The sequence below is a fragment of the Spea bombifrons genome, chromosome 3, assembly GCF_027358695.1.
Source record: "Spea bombifrons isolate aSpeBom1 chromosome 3, aSpeBom1.2.pri, whole genome shotgun sequence".
In the NCBI taxonomy this organism is placed as follows: domain Eukaryota; kingdom Metazoa; phylum Chordata; class Amphibia; order Anura; family Pelobatidae; genus Spea; species Spea bombifrons.
The window spans coordinates 51,730,427-51,743,566 of record NC_071089.1 but is presented as its reverse complement, the minus strand read 5'-3'; the positions used below and the strand labels follow the sequence as shown (position 1 = coordinate 51,743,566).

Sequence of the window (13,140 nt, the reverse complement as noted above, 5' to 3'; positions counted from 1 at the left end):
AAGCAAAAATGGGGCAGGACTTCATACCCACTTGAGTTTCCCAGCATGAGGGCCTTGAAAGTTTGTAAGCATGCCGCTTGTTCACTGAGGGATAATAATTGTCGAGGCTTTGGAGTTTAAAGATGCCAAGTCATCAAGCTCCTTACATTTCATATTCATATTAAACCAGAATCAGAATACTAATGTTAACAGGAAACATTTTATAATTTCAAAAACACTTTATTTATGTTGCAGATATTGATGAATGCCAGACCAGCCACTGCCATTCAGATGCTGTGTGCCATAATACTCCAGGATCTTTTGCATGTGTTTGTAAACCGGGGTACCATGGAAGTGGAGAAGAGTGCTTTCCTGGAGGTATGCTGTGAATATAATCCTCATTTGTCATAGAGAATAAATATTTGTGTAATTTCGTTTGTTTACAATGGTTACTCAGTCATTTACCCATCCCCCCCCTTTCCAATGTACTGTGGAATGTACAATCCATCTGTAACAAATTAAATATGGCTCATGGTGTGCACGTATGCACTACTACTACTACTACTACGATATAAAGAGGGGGTGTACTAATACTGGGAAAAGACTCAAGGAGTTTTTATGTAACTTTGGTTTTATGCATTGGAATCTTTAGAACAAACAAAGATTTTAATGCGAAAAAAAAACACAGATACAAAGTGAAAAATATAAATTTTCATATGTAAAGAAAGTTAGGAAAGGAATATGAGATTGTGGATCTACTTAGTCTTGATACCCACATATACAATATATTTAAATGACACATAAGCATTATGAAGGTGCTGTTTCAGTTTGTTAACACGTTAATGGCACTCACTAATATGTCCAGCCAGTTTTCGCACATACATAATTTGTTGCCTCTGGCTTTAAAGAGACCCCCGGGCTGGCCCAGGTTATATTAGCTGGTCAGCATGCAGGAAAAAAATGTCTGATCCCTCCAGAGCATTCAACGATCAGAATTTGCGACATCGAAACATCTAAACACTGAAGGGTTAAACATGTAAAATAATACATAAACCTTTAAAGGGACGGTTTAGTGTCCACTATAAAAGAATGCATATGAAAGTACCGTGTAAGTACTTTAATATGCATTCTTCCAAAACAAAAATGAAGGGGCAAATGCATATTGCAAGATGGACCACACAAAACTTTATTGCATTAAAGTGTATTTGATCACTGGAGTGTCCCTTTATGAAGCTGTTTTAGTTTCTGTGGCAACACCCTATCAGTGCCTGCTCCTGGGCCACATGACAATTGTGTTGTCTCTTTAAGTCAAATTGTTATGTTACCAACTGCTTGTTATGTCCTGTCTACCCATTGTACAGCTCTATAGAATTTGATGCGCTATATAAAACAATAAATAATAATAATAATGTGCTTGTGGCATAGATTGTGAATGGGGCAAATGTTTTTGAGTCATTATATCTGGGAAGGGTTTCCTTTTCCCAGAGTAATAGAAATGCAATGTATAATAAACCAATGCAGAAGTAGTAAAATAGCTACTGGAATAACAGGAAAATCATAATGTGTCCTTTCATGATATACAGGCCTTATCGTTCCCAGTTTCACTTCCCAAATGTCATATGATCATTGGAATTACATATCACATAGATAATACCGACTATTTTTGGTGCTCGGTAGTGTATCTTCTAGAGTCATAATTTAAGGATTACTTCCTCCGGACTGATTCACAACACAGGAACATAGATTATCTGTATTTGTTAATTGTGCAGGGTCATTAAAATGAGCTGAGATTTAAGTAATGCAGAACATGGCATCTTACTTGCTCATTTTCAGCAGGGCTGGCACTAGGTTTCCTAGCTCCATAGGTGAACTATGTATCCAGTGGTCCATCCTCCATATCCTTGCTTGTTAATAAATATAGGAGACAACCACATGGCCGTGCTCTCCAGAGTCTCCTTCATTTTTAGACCTGGTTGTAACAGTAACTGATTTTGTACCAGTATTCTGCTAATTGGTTTTCAGTCCCTGTACTTGTTACACAAAGAGCCTCTTGTTATCATAACTTCACATCACCATCATACAGTATATCCATCTAGGCCAGCTTTTACTTTTTCTTGGAAGAAGCATTGTGCTTGGCCCAGCTTTGTAATTTTTGTCACCATAACATTATTTTTTGGTGACCTAGAATTCATTCTGATGATGTTTCTTGAATAAATTCCCTTTCAAATTTAATATAATAACTATTATACATATATATGTAAATAAAATCAACTTTCACCTCTTAAGGCTTTTGTTGTGGTTGAAAGCGACAACATGCGTGTTTTACCCTTGTGGACTTGTGGACTAGGATAAAGTTGTGTCAAAAAATATGTTTTGCTCCTCCAAGTACAGGGTGGACCTACGCAGTGCCTGGATGTGCACACATGTGAGTAGGTAGACCACAGCTACTGGTAAACTAAACAAGGAGGGCTTCTAAGTGAAACACTTTCTCAGTGATTCCTACAGAGGCAAAAATGGCCATGAATACTCTCTGGACCAGTCCACTCCACTTTGGTACTCAATAAATTGGTGTTAGAGAAGGGCACACATATACATTACAAACCGTTTTAGGCATATTTACAGCATATTGTCGTCAAAGTATACCATTTTCTTTATTCAATAGTAAAATATATTTACTCTCATGCCAATAACATCAAAAAAACGAAAATATGCCGCTCTGCATAGACATTTTCTTTGGTGTTGCGGAAACATGATTTTTTTTTCTCTATACAGAGGAAATCATTATGCATGAGTTATAATGTATTACCCGATTTATTGCCAGAAACCTTTACCCTCTGAATATTTGAGTTCCGGCCAGCTGTACTGTTCAAGATTCTGAATCAGTTTACATTGTAGGGTATTTCTGCTTCATTGCTGCTTGTGAAAGCACACTTGCAGATTAATATCCTGAAAGGCTAAATGGATACATCTAACAAAAAGAATGCTTTAATAGTAAAAAATAAAAATTCCATTAAAGTAATTGGACAATACAAATCCCATATTTTAAATATAGGAAAAAAAGCAAGTAAGAAGTAAGTCCCTCAAAAAATCAATGCTTAGACGCTCAGTTATTAATGATTGAGAAAGCAGTTGGAGTGAATGAATGATGATGGAGCCGCTACATCCCAGGCATGCATAGGCAGGAACAACTGGTGCTTCTTTACCTCCTGTAAGCAACAGCCAGTTGTCATGGTCATTAAAAATGTTATTGATACCTGAACTCTTAAAAGATAAGCATATACATAATATAAAGTTTATACAGCTTATCTGCTTAAGGGCTTATTTAGAAATGTTTAAAACAGGGGATTTAAGGACAAATCATGGATTGGGACTTATTATAGTAGTCAACATGTCTAATTATAGCGCTTTCTTCTATACAGTAACCAGCATAAATCATTGTTGCACAACCGGTTGCCTGTGGGCCAGATGTTGCCCTCAAAAGATTTTTTGTTCTGCTCCCACCTACCCCATTGCATTAAAAGCATATGATGTCCGTTGTATTACACCATTAATGTAATCATTTCTACCCTAAAGCTATGCTTCCCGTTGCATTAAAGCACTCACGGTCCATTGATTTACACTATTAGTGTGCTTCCGAATTCTATGTGGCTATAGGCATTAAAAAGTTGGATTTTGTGAACATCACAGCAGTTGTTGGAAACTGATAATTTGAATGTTTACATAAGTATCTGTAAACTGGCTGGAGGCACATGGAGCTCGCTCTCTGTTTTACAAGACAACTAGCGAGGAACTTCCTGCCTTGGAGGAGATAAAGGAGGGTTGAAGGAGGGTTGCCAGATGGTGTTGGTTAGAATATTGGAAATATATTTCAGATAGCTTAGGATTTTAAGAAGCCGTGGCCATACTATTATTTCCTGGACAGAATCTCAACTCAGACTGTACAGTCAAGTCTAAAGCAAAGCTTATTTTCCTTTTTTTGTTTCTGGATAAACAAATACTGAGCTGGACAGAAGAATCAAGTACTGCAAAGTTTAGTTCAAAACACAAATGATGGCAGTGCTATATCTATGTTTATGCTATATTTATGTGAGGAGCTGCTCATGGCCTGTCCCAGGACAGTACCCAACAACCTCCCGGGACCAGGGTCTCCACACTAGGCACAGACCTTCTTGGTGTAATGGGTTGTTTAGATGGGATAAATGAGGTCTCTGAAACAGACTCGTGGAGCAGTGGTGCACCACAGAGCCCAATCGCCAGGGGCTTCGGCTTTCCAGACCTGAAACTCTAGCCCTAGACAGAATATGACAATGACTGATGTCCCTATTCGTTAACGGGGAGGTTGCAGGAGAGTTAAATATTTCAATTCCCTGAATTCAATATGCCAAGCCATGCTGGTCTGGTCCGGCCTTGTATGATAGATGTATAATATATGGGGATTTCCTGATTTCTCACCATATAAAGTATTTGTCTTCATAATACATAATAATATTAATATTGAGTATTTGAAAATTCGAGCCTTTGTGCAAATTCACAGTTTAGTGATTAGCCCCCGGAAGCTAGGACACCCCAGCCTGAAAATGACACAGAGAAAAAGACGTTTTAAACAAAGTGCAATAGAATTCTGCTGTCACTGACGGCATTATTCCTTGACATTGTTGTGAATTGACTTGATTACTTAAGTAAGTCATTGCCCTGCACCGTCAAACTCTCTTTGCTTTTTCTCCTCAAATTAAAACATATAAAATATTTTTAAGGTGGGCCACAAAATATAAATGTATAACTTAAAGCTTAGAGTATTAGGAGTAGATTTGACTTTTGATTGGAGCTGTAGTAATATTTATGCTGCCATATACTGTAGTGTATATGATGAAAAAACATGAATAGAACATAGCAAAACAGATTGTAACAAAACTATCCCACATTTGTAGTTTTTCTCTTTTTAAGAAGAAAACAGATGTTTGAGGTTTAGTGTTTTTACTCACACTAGTGGGTGTATTTTCTAAACATTAAGTTACAATTGGTTTCACGAGAATGATTTGTATTATTGAATTAAAAAATGCTTTTCTTATAGGACTGGGTAGAGCCCAGTTAAATGAATAGTACCATCAAAAGTGAAACTTGTTTGTGTTATTTGGCTTTTTTTATTTTTTGTTTTGTATTTTTATACAGTCTGCTTCCTAAAATACTTTTATGCTTATGAAGGGCCAACACCGGCAGGATTCCGCAGCAATAAATGACCCTGTATAATGCATAATAGTGAAGTCAATGAGTTGTCTGCTGGCAATTCTTCCTTGTGTCTGGGTACCCGAAACCACATAATGGACATTAGTTTAATGGTTTCAGACCAGTTGAGCCCATTCTGTGAGTCATGAATTGGTAACCATGGGCAGATGTTAGGGACAAAACCAAGACCAGAGACACCGGATATTTTAGAGAGGAGCAGTGGAGAAGAACCTGCCATGTGTGTATGGTACTACAAGTGTGCCCTTAATGTAAATCTACACATTTGTAAACCTCCCCATATCCAATGGTTGCCTGGTTTAAATTATGACATATTATGAACAAGCCACAGCAGTATGTTGGCATCAGGAATGCCTATTCCCAGATCTGGTGGCAAGATGTTGGAAATTGTGGTTGTTATTTTCTAAGCCACATGCATCAGGATTCCTCTCTGCTGTTGCATAAACACAATTGTTTATAACATCACGATTAGTGAACAATGTCATGGAAAGTCCTCCAGCCCCCTATTCAAACAAGAAGGGGTTGTATATTTCTCTGTTAGCATCGTTCCTTTCAAAAACCATATGTCCCTTAACATTTTGCTTTACTTTATGTTGTAATTAGTGTGTTTCAAGAAACAGGGCATTCCATAGTTACATTCAACTCAAGTAGAATTGTATATGACAAATACCATATTTATACTGGAAAGCTAAGGGTTTCCATGATTGATTATTCTTGTTCAATGGCAAAAATGGGAAAACCTAGCACAACAGTTATTTCTCTGTCCTTACCTTACCCAGAAATACATGGAAAAACAAAAGTGGTACGTAATTTATTGTGGGCATCACTTAACCAACATATTAGAAGATTTGCTTTGTTGGTATACTCAAGGAAAATTAATCCCAAAAAGTGGGCATTTTGGTTAACCACATTTCAACTCAGAATATCACAATATTTTGTGTGTCATGGGTTAGAAAGTTTTATCATTCCTAATATAGTTATCAACAACTGTTTCTATTTATGGTTATTTACAGGGTCAGAGAAGACTAAATGCCAGCTCCATCAAGAAAGTGTCCTAGGCTCGGTCTCTCCAAGGGGTCCTCGGCCAGTGGGACTGTTTGTTCCACAATGTGATGAAAATGGCAATTTCAGCCCAAGACAGTGTCATGTTAGCAGTGGATATTGCTGGTGTGTGGATAGAGATGGCAATGAGCTAAATGGAACCAGAACAGGCCCTGGAGTTATCCCACCATGTAAGCTGACAAATTACAGAGGTCTTATCTTTGGGGTTACTTAACTAGTAGTTTGTAGAAATGGCTTTTTCCTAAGGAGGAATCACATTTATTCAAGGAAATCCCAGCTCTACGGGTCATTTCTTTATACTTTTCAGTTGGGGCACCTATATAATTTATGCACAGTGGTGACTTGTACAGGCAATACCACTAAACATCCAGAAAGTTCTTTCACCTGTTTTTGTTACAGGAAGTATGAGTAATTGCTTCCTTAATGTATTTTGTAGGGCTGTTGAAGAATAGAAACTGTTCTCTCTATACTGTACATGATGAGATTTCAATCTGTGCTCAGCAGCTTAGCTGAACATTACATTCATTGTGTCCCCACAGGTCTTGACTCAGTTACGCCTCCTCCTCCAGTTGGGCCAACTCCTAGACCAGATGTTGTTCCTTTGCCATCAGGAACACATTTGCTCTTTGCCCAAAGTGGGAAGATTGAACATGTTCTGCTAGAGGGAAACAACATGAAGAAAACAGATGCCAAAGCTTTACTTCATATCCCAGTGGGTATTTTTTAGCTATAAACAATGATGATGGTTCATCATTGAAATTGAAGCTTAACAACCGATATGGAGTAAAAATGCATGCATTAAAAATGTGTTTAAGAAAGAAGTATGTTTGATATTAATAGCATCATTTTCACAATCATTCCTGTGCAGAATCATTGTTAGTTCAGATAATGTATACTGTACATGTTAATATTTCCCATCATGTTTTTGGAATTTAATATATACCTCCTATACTGCTTTACTACAATGAGGGCAAATCTTCACTGCCCAGTGATAAGGCCAGCAGTAACCTTGTAGTATGCCTATGAGGACCCATGTGACCAAAATAGGTTAGTGGCATGTGATGCAGACATCCCAGCTGTCCTTGTTTTTATGGGATAGTGTTGCCCCATAGACTTTTTCCAGCAATAGGGCTCACATATGGGCCACCATGCTGTGAAATTGATTACATTGTAATCTAATGTAGTATTTCAATTATATGATGATACGGTATGACTTTTTTAATTTGAGGTCAACAATACTATAAGTAAATCAAAACCAATCTTTTTATTTTACCCATCCTATATTTTGTACTTTGGTTCACAAAATGACATGAAGTGTATGTAACTATGTCTTTTACAGGATAAAGTCATCATTGGAGTTGCGTATGATTGTGTTGACAAGATGGTGTACTGGACAGACATTAGTGGACCTTCCATTAGCAGAGCTAGCCTAAGCGGTGGTGAACCAACAGCCATTGTCAAAACAGGTACTTAATAATATTTGTAGATGTAGACAATACATAAATCCTGTACAAAAGATGTGTTTAACCCCTTCAATCCCAGGGGTTTTTGGTACCTCAAAGCCCAGAGCAATTTTGCCATTTTTGGGGTATGTCGGTTTAGCGATTATTCTCTGTTCCTGTGAATAGTGTACGCATGTAAACTATATATTGTTTTTTCAAGGAGAGATAGAGCTTTCGTTTGATACCATAGTTGATTGATTAGCTGAAAATTTAGAATGAGAAATTTAGTAAAAACTAGCGAAGATTAGAAAAATAAACTAATTTTTTTTTACATTTTCCCTCTGAATCCTCACAAAATTAGGTAAAGTGATGGAAAATCCCCTCCAAGTTTATTAATTCAGGTGTCCTGATTTCAGAAATACCTAATTTATATAGATTTTCCAGACTTTCCCAGCACCAGGGAGCATACTATAAGGTGTACAACTTTGTGTAATTTTTATGCCTATGGCTTAACGGGTTTGGGGGTTGTGAACGGGGGCAGGAGGGTTATACTGGCTAGATGTTATGCTAGGGCAATGGGATGTAAGGTTTTTTAAAGAATTTTTTTATTATCTTTTTTTATATATTTGTTTAAAAAAAAATTATTTAATTTTTTTTACATTTTTTTGTATTTTTTATATTTTTTTTTTTACACAGTAATGGTAGGAGGTCCTCCTAGGGACCTCCTGAACATGCCAGTGATGTCACAGTGACATCACAACTCACATTATATTTTTTTTTTATTATTTATATTATTATTTTAATGATTTATTTAATATTATTTTTTAAATGAATTAACTTTTTTTTTTTCAGCTTTTCACTTACAGGACGGGAGGGGGAGTGAGAGAGATGGTTTCTCACTCCCCTCCCCACGATCCCCCTGCACCGATCACACTGTGATCTCTATGCAGGTCCTCACAGACCTGCATAGAGATCGTAGCGTCTCTGTGCCTCATCGGAGGGCAGGATATCCCCGCAGGGTTACGTCAGCAGTGACACAACCCGGAAGGAAATGCCCGATCGCGCCTTTGCAACTGGCTTCTGCTGTCAGTGGGGACGCTGCACGAAGGGCTGGACGTACCGGGACGTCCATAGGGGTTTCTTTGTGGGCGTTTTTTGGACGTCTCGGTACGTCTATAGGGGAACGAAGGGGTTAAAAAAATGGTGTGTATACTTCTGTTAGAAATGTATCATTGTAATAAACATACATATAGGTGCGTGTTGTTGCTTCTGTGTCATTGAGGAGGGTAACTCAGTTAATTAAAACCATCTTGAAAGCATGCAATTTACTTTAGTTATCTTATGATAATATAGTGTTATCAGAGGAAGCCCAACATTTCTGAGGATGTCTCTTTACCTGATGTGTTTCTTCATCAGAGAAAATGATTAGCCACTCTTACATTGCACACTATAAAAAGACAATAGGTATTACAACTGGATATATTTGTGCTTTTTACAAGAGCGCTCAAATCATCACAGAATTAATGAATTCAAATGAATCCAATGGGTTGGGGGAAGATGTGAAAATTCTGCTTGCATGAAAAGTAACGCAGGTATAACATATACATTGTGGTAGCCATATTGTTAACAAATGGTTTGTTTTTGACATTAAGTGTAATTTCTCGATTTTGTAGTGTTCTAGTAAACAACTCTTATCAAGGAAAATGTGAAGTTTGTTGCCAGTAATTGTTTCATTACAGATCTTGGAAGCCCTGAAGGAATAGCTGTTGACCATCTGGGCCGTAATGTTTTCTGGACTGACTCTGTGTTGAACAGAATAGAAGTGGCTAAGCTAGATGGAAGTAACCGTCGAGTATTATTCGATACAGAACTTGAAAACCCAAGAGGAATAGTTGCAGATGCTGCTAAGGGGTATATTTGTGTTTCTAAACATATTACGTTTCTGTTCCTGAAGTTTTTCAATTGTATTATCACTTATATTTACTTATTGGACAGTATAAACGTGAGCGCTAAACCCGTTAGCGAACAAGAATTAATTCATATACAATGTCATGAAGGTTTTATGAAACCATGTGCAATATTTTTATCCTGGGTTATTTTACTTTACACATTCGGCATTGTGATTTTGCTTGAGTTATTATTTTAATAACTCAGCTATTATTCACCCACTGACTATGCAGTGAAACAGCTACCACCTTTCTGAAAAGGCACCTTGTGGAATACTTGCCAGATTATTTTATTTTTTTTTCTCTTACAGAAATCTGTATTGGACTGACTGGAACAGAGTTGCCCCTAAGATTGAGACTTCATATTTAGATGGAACTAACCGGAGAATTCTTGTAAAGGATGACCTTGGACTTCCTAACGGGCTCACTATCGATCCTTATTCTTCCATGCTTTGTTGGGTTGATGCAGGTAAATTCCAGAGTGCTAGTGGAAAGACTGTTTTTGAAATTAAGGAATTTATTTAAAAATTTTTTTTACCCTCTAAATATTTACCTATAAGAAGGTAAACGAGTGGAAAAAAATTATATTGCAAACTTTTTGATATTGGATATTTGATACCTGGACATTAACCACTAATGATATGCTTTCCTGCTTTGGAAATCTGCCAGGGCCCCTTCAGACTACCCAGAACTTTACTGAGACCCTACAAAAATTGGAAGGAATATTTTCATAATATAAGTAGTCTTTGTAGCCTTTATATATTCTGATAGAGGTCACTTTGTGGACTGACAAGCTTGATACCCACTGCAGAATAAATTTGTATCATCTATCTATCTATCTATCTATCTATCTATCTATCTATCTATCTATCTATCTATCACACTTGGATGCATCTTTGAACTTCATGAAAATAGTAGTTGGAATTATGTATTTCGAGCCATAAAATTAGTAGGTTAATTTAGAAAAAATATGATGGTAATAGTTTCAAATACAATACCAACGTAGTAGCAAGTGGCATAGTTTTTTAGCGTACATGTAAAAAAATATTGATTCGACAGTGGACAGTTATATGTCAATGCACAACACATTTTTTGTTACTTTATTTCAGGCTTTTTAAAAAAGAATATACCCTGGAAACTTGCAGTGTAGCCTGTTTTACCTGCTAGCAAAAAATGATCTGCAAGACGTTTCCAAAAACGTTACAGCGGCAGATTATTTTATGTGTATTATATATGTACATCATACTATAATAGATTTTAGAGTCAGCATTATATTCTCCATGCCTATGGAAATTCAGTGGTACCTCTATTAGTCTGGCATTACTGGTGTTTTTTCCACCACTGCTGTAATAGTACATTGGCATGATTCTTGTGCCACCCATCAGATGGTTGGTAAATGACATCTAATTGCAACACTGAATGTGCTAACTCTAATTGCACATAAAGTGCTAATTTTTCATGCACTTTAACCCCTTAATGACAAAGCCAGTACATGTATGGGCTCAAAATGCATTGTTTTTAATGGGTTTAGGGACTGATCATTGTCCTTAAGGGGTTAATGTATTATGTTTTTCACAGGCAATCCTGCAGGGCCTTTACAAAAAAAACCCTTAATTTTTTGGTTCAGTTATCTTATCTGCACTCTGAAACCATATCTAAATTCATTACGTACTTTGACATACATGGCTTCCCACTCACTTAGTTAGAAATGCATTTTTCAAACAAAAACATCATTTATGAACCACACAAAAACAAAACTGTTGGTAACAGGAACCAAGAGAATGGAATGTATGAACCCAAGTCAGCCTGTCCGACGAAAGATTGTTGAAGGCATCCAGTATCCCTTTGCTGTAACAAGTTATGGGAAGAATTTGTATTACACAGATTGGAAAAGGTACGTTATTAAAAAATGCATAATCTATCGCGTTTTACGTGTTTATAATTTACGTTGCTATGGTGATAATATAGCAATATGTTTTAAAAATGTACGCCAAGGCCACTTCGTACCCATAACACGGTGTATGCCCCATTCTTTTAGTCTCATGGATGGTTTTTGATAGTTATACCTATCTCTATCACAGTCACTATGATGCCAGATAGCGTGTGACAGCTCCATGAAGAAGACTAGGCAGTTACGCAAGAATTCTTGCGTGAGTTGTGTCATACATTACAAGCCCATACATTTTTATAATTATATTCAAGGGTGCCTTTGCACATCCCTGTAGAGATACATATTCAGAGAGCAGCTCCTGCTGGGTTTTGGACATCTGTGAAAGCAATAAAGATCACATTTCACAGGCTACCCTTGGTTAAAAATGGCTCAGCTTTAAGTGGATCTGTTACCTGAAAATAAGTTCTAGGTATAGAACCTAAGGAATGGGATGATGCTTAGCTAAATCCATCAAGCATAGTTTCACAGGAAGGCTATTTTTTATTATAACTATCAAACTAATATATATTGTAATAAAAAAGTGACACAAGTTGGCAACAGGCCCTCTTTAAGGATTAACTGGTGAAACAGTGACAACTTGTGGATAATGTGCTAAATACATGTTTTTTTTTTTTACTGTGCTTTCCCTCATGAGTTACTTCAAATTAGATTTTATTTAGTACCGTAAGTTAGACATTGTGTCATGGAGAAAACAAAAACATACATTGCTTAATATAAGGGTTAGTGTGGGCCAGAGTTCACTAAAACAGAACGGGCAGGGTATTTGCCAACTATAAAATGTAAGTTCTCGAGGTAATACAATAAAGAAATATATGCATAGAAATATACGCATGATGGAATAACAATGCCAGGCCTGTGAGTTGGGTTTCTATTGTGTAAGCTGGTAAATAAAAGATCGCTTATGGGAAGTAATTGTCCCATGACATAAATGTCTACAATAAAGATATTTCTGCCCACATTCGAATATGTCACCATTCATTATATAACTTTGCTTCATCAATTTAGAGATGCAGTCGTAGCTGTTGATCGCACTATTTCCAGAGAAAATGATGATTACCAGCCTCACAAACGTTCCCGTCTCTATGGAATTACAACGGCCTACTCCCAGTGTCCTCAAGGTAATGCTGTAAATAATTGACCATGCCACAATCAGACTAGGAGTAGTAAAAACTAAGTAATAAAACAATTTAATGTTCCTCATTACAGGGGTGTAACTAGAAACCACAGGGCCCTAGTGCGAAATTTCCCCCGGGCCCCCAGCTTCACAGCTGGCCTGTGTTGTCATTGCCCCCAAGCAGCTTGTCTGTGCCTTCTTTGCCCCTTGTTCCCCCTTTCAACATACACTGTGGCACACATATGTAAACACACACAAATTACACACACTTACTCATACAAACACACGTACCCATTCATTCTAACACACACTCCATCTCACTCACTTACACATCCATGCTCACACACACACACACACAATTACTTTCGCGTGCTCACATTTTATTTTATAAAATGTATTTCATAA

General features: G+C 37.1%; 1 protein-coding gene across 2 annotated transcripts in view; it reads left to right on the top strand.

Annotated features, from left to right (window-relative positions):
• NID1 (nidogen 1) overlaps nt 1-13,140 on the top strand; it is a 34,558-nt gene that overhangs the window by 20,184 nt on the left and 1,234 nt on the right. The window contains exons 12-19 of one of the 2 annotated variants that reach the window (XM_053459137.1): nt 235-357; nt 6,234-6,452; nt 6,822-6,994; nt 7,622-7,748; nt 9,464-9,635; nt 9,982-10,139; nt 11,441-11,564; nt 12,627-12,739. In XM_053459137.1, coding sequence (XP_053315112.1) covers nt 235-357; nt 6,234-6,452; nt 6,822-6,994; nt 7,622-7,748; nt 9,464-9,635; nt 9,982-10,139; nt 11,441-11,564; nt 12,627-12,739 — 1,209 coding nt within the window. The remainder of the gene's footprint in view (nt 1-234; nt 358-6,233; nt 6,453-6,821; nt 6,995-7,621; nt 7,749-9,463; nt 9,636-9,981; nt 10,140-11,440; nt 11,565-12,626; nt 12,740-13,140) is intronic. The other variant, XM_053459138.1, reaches the window with a different exon arrangement.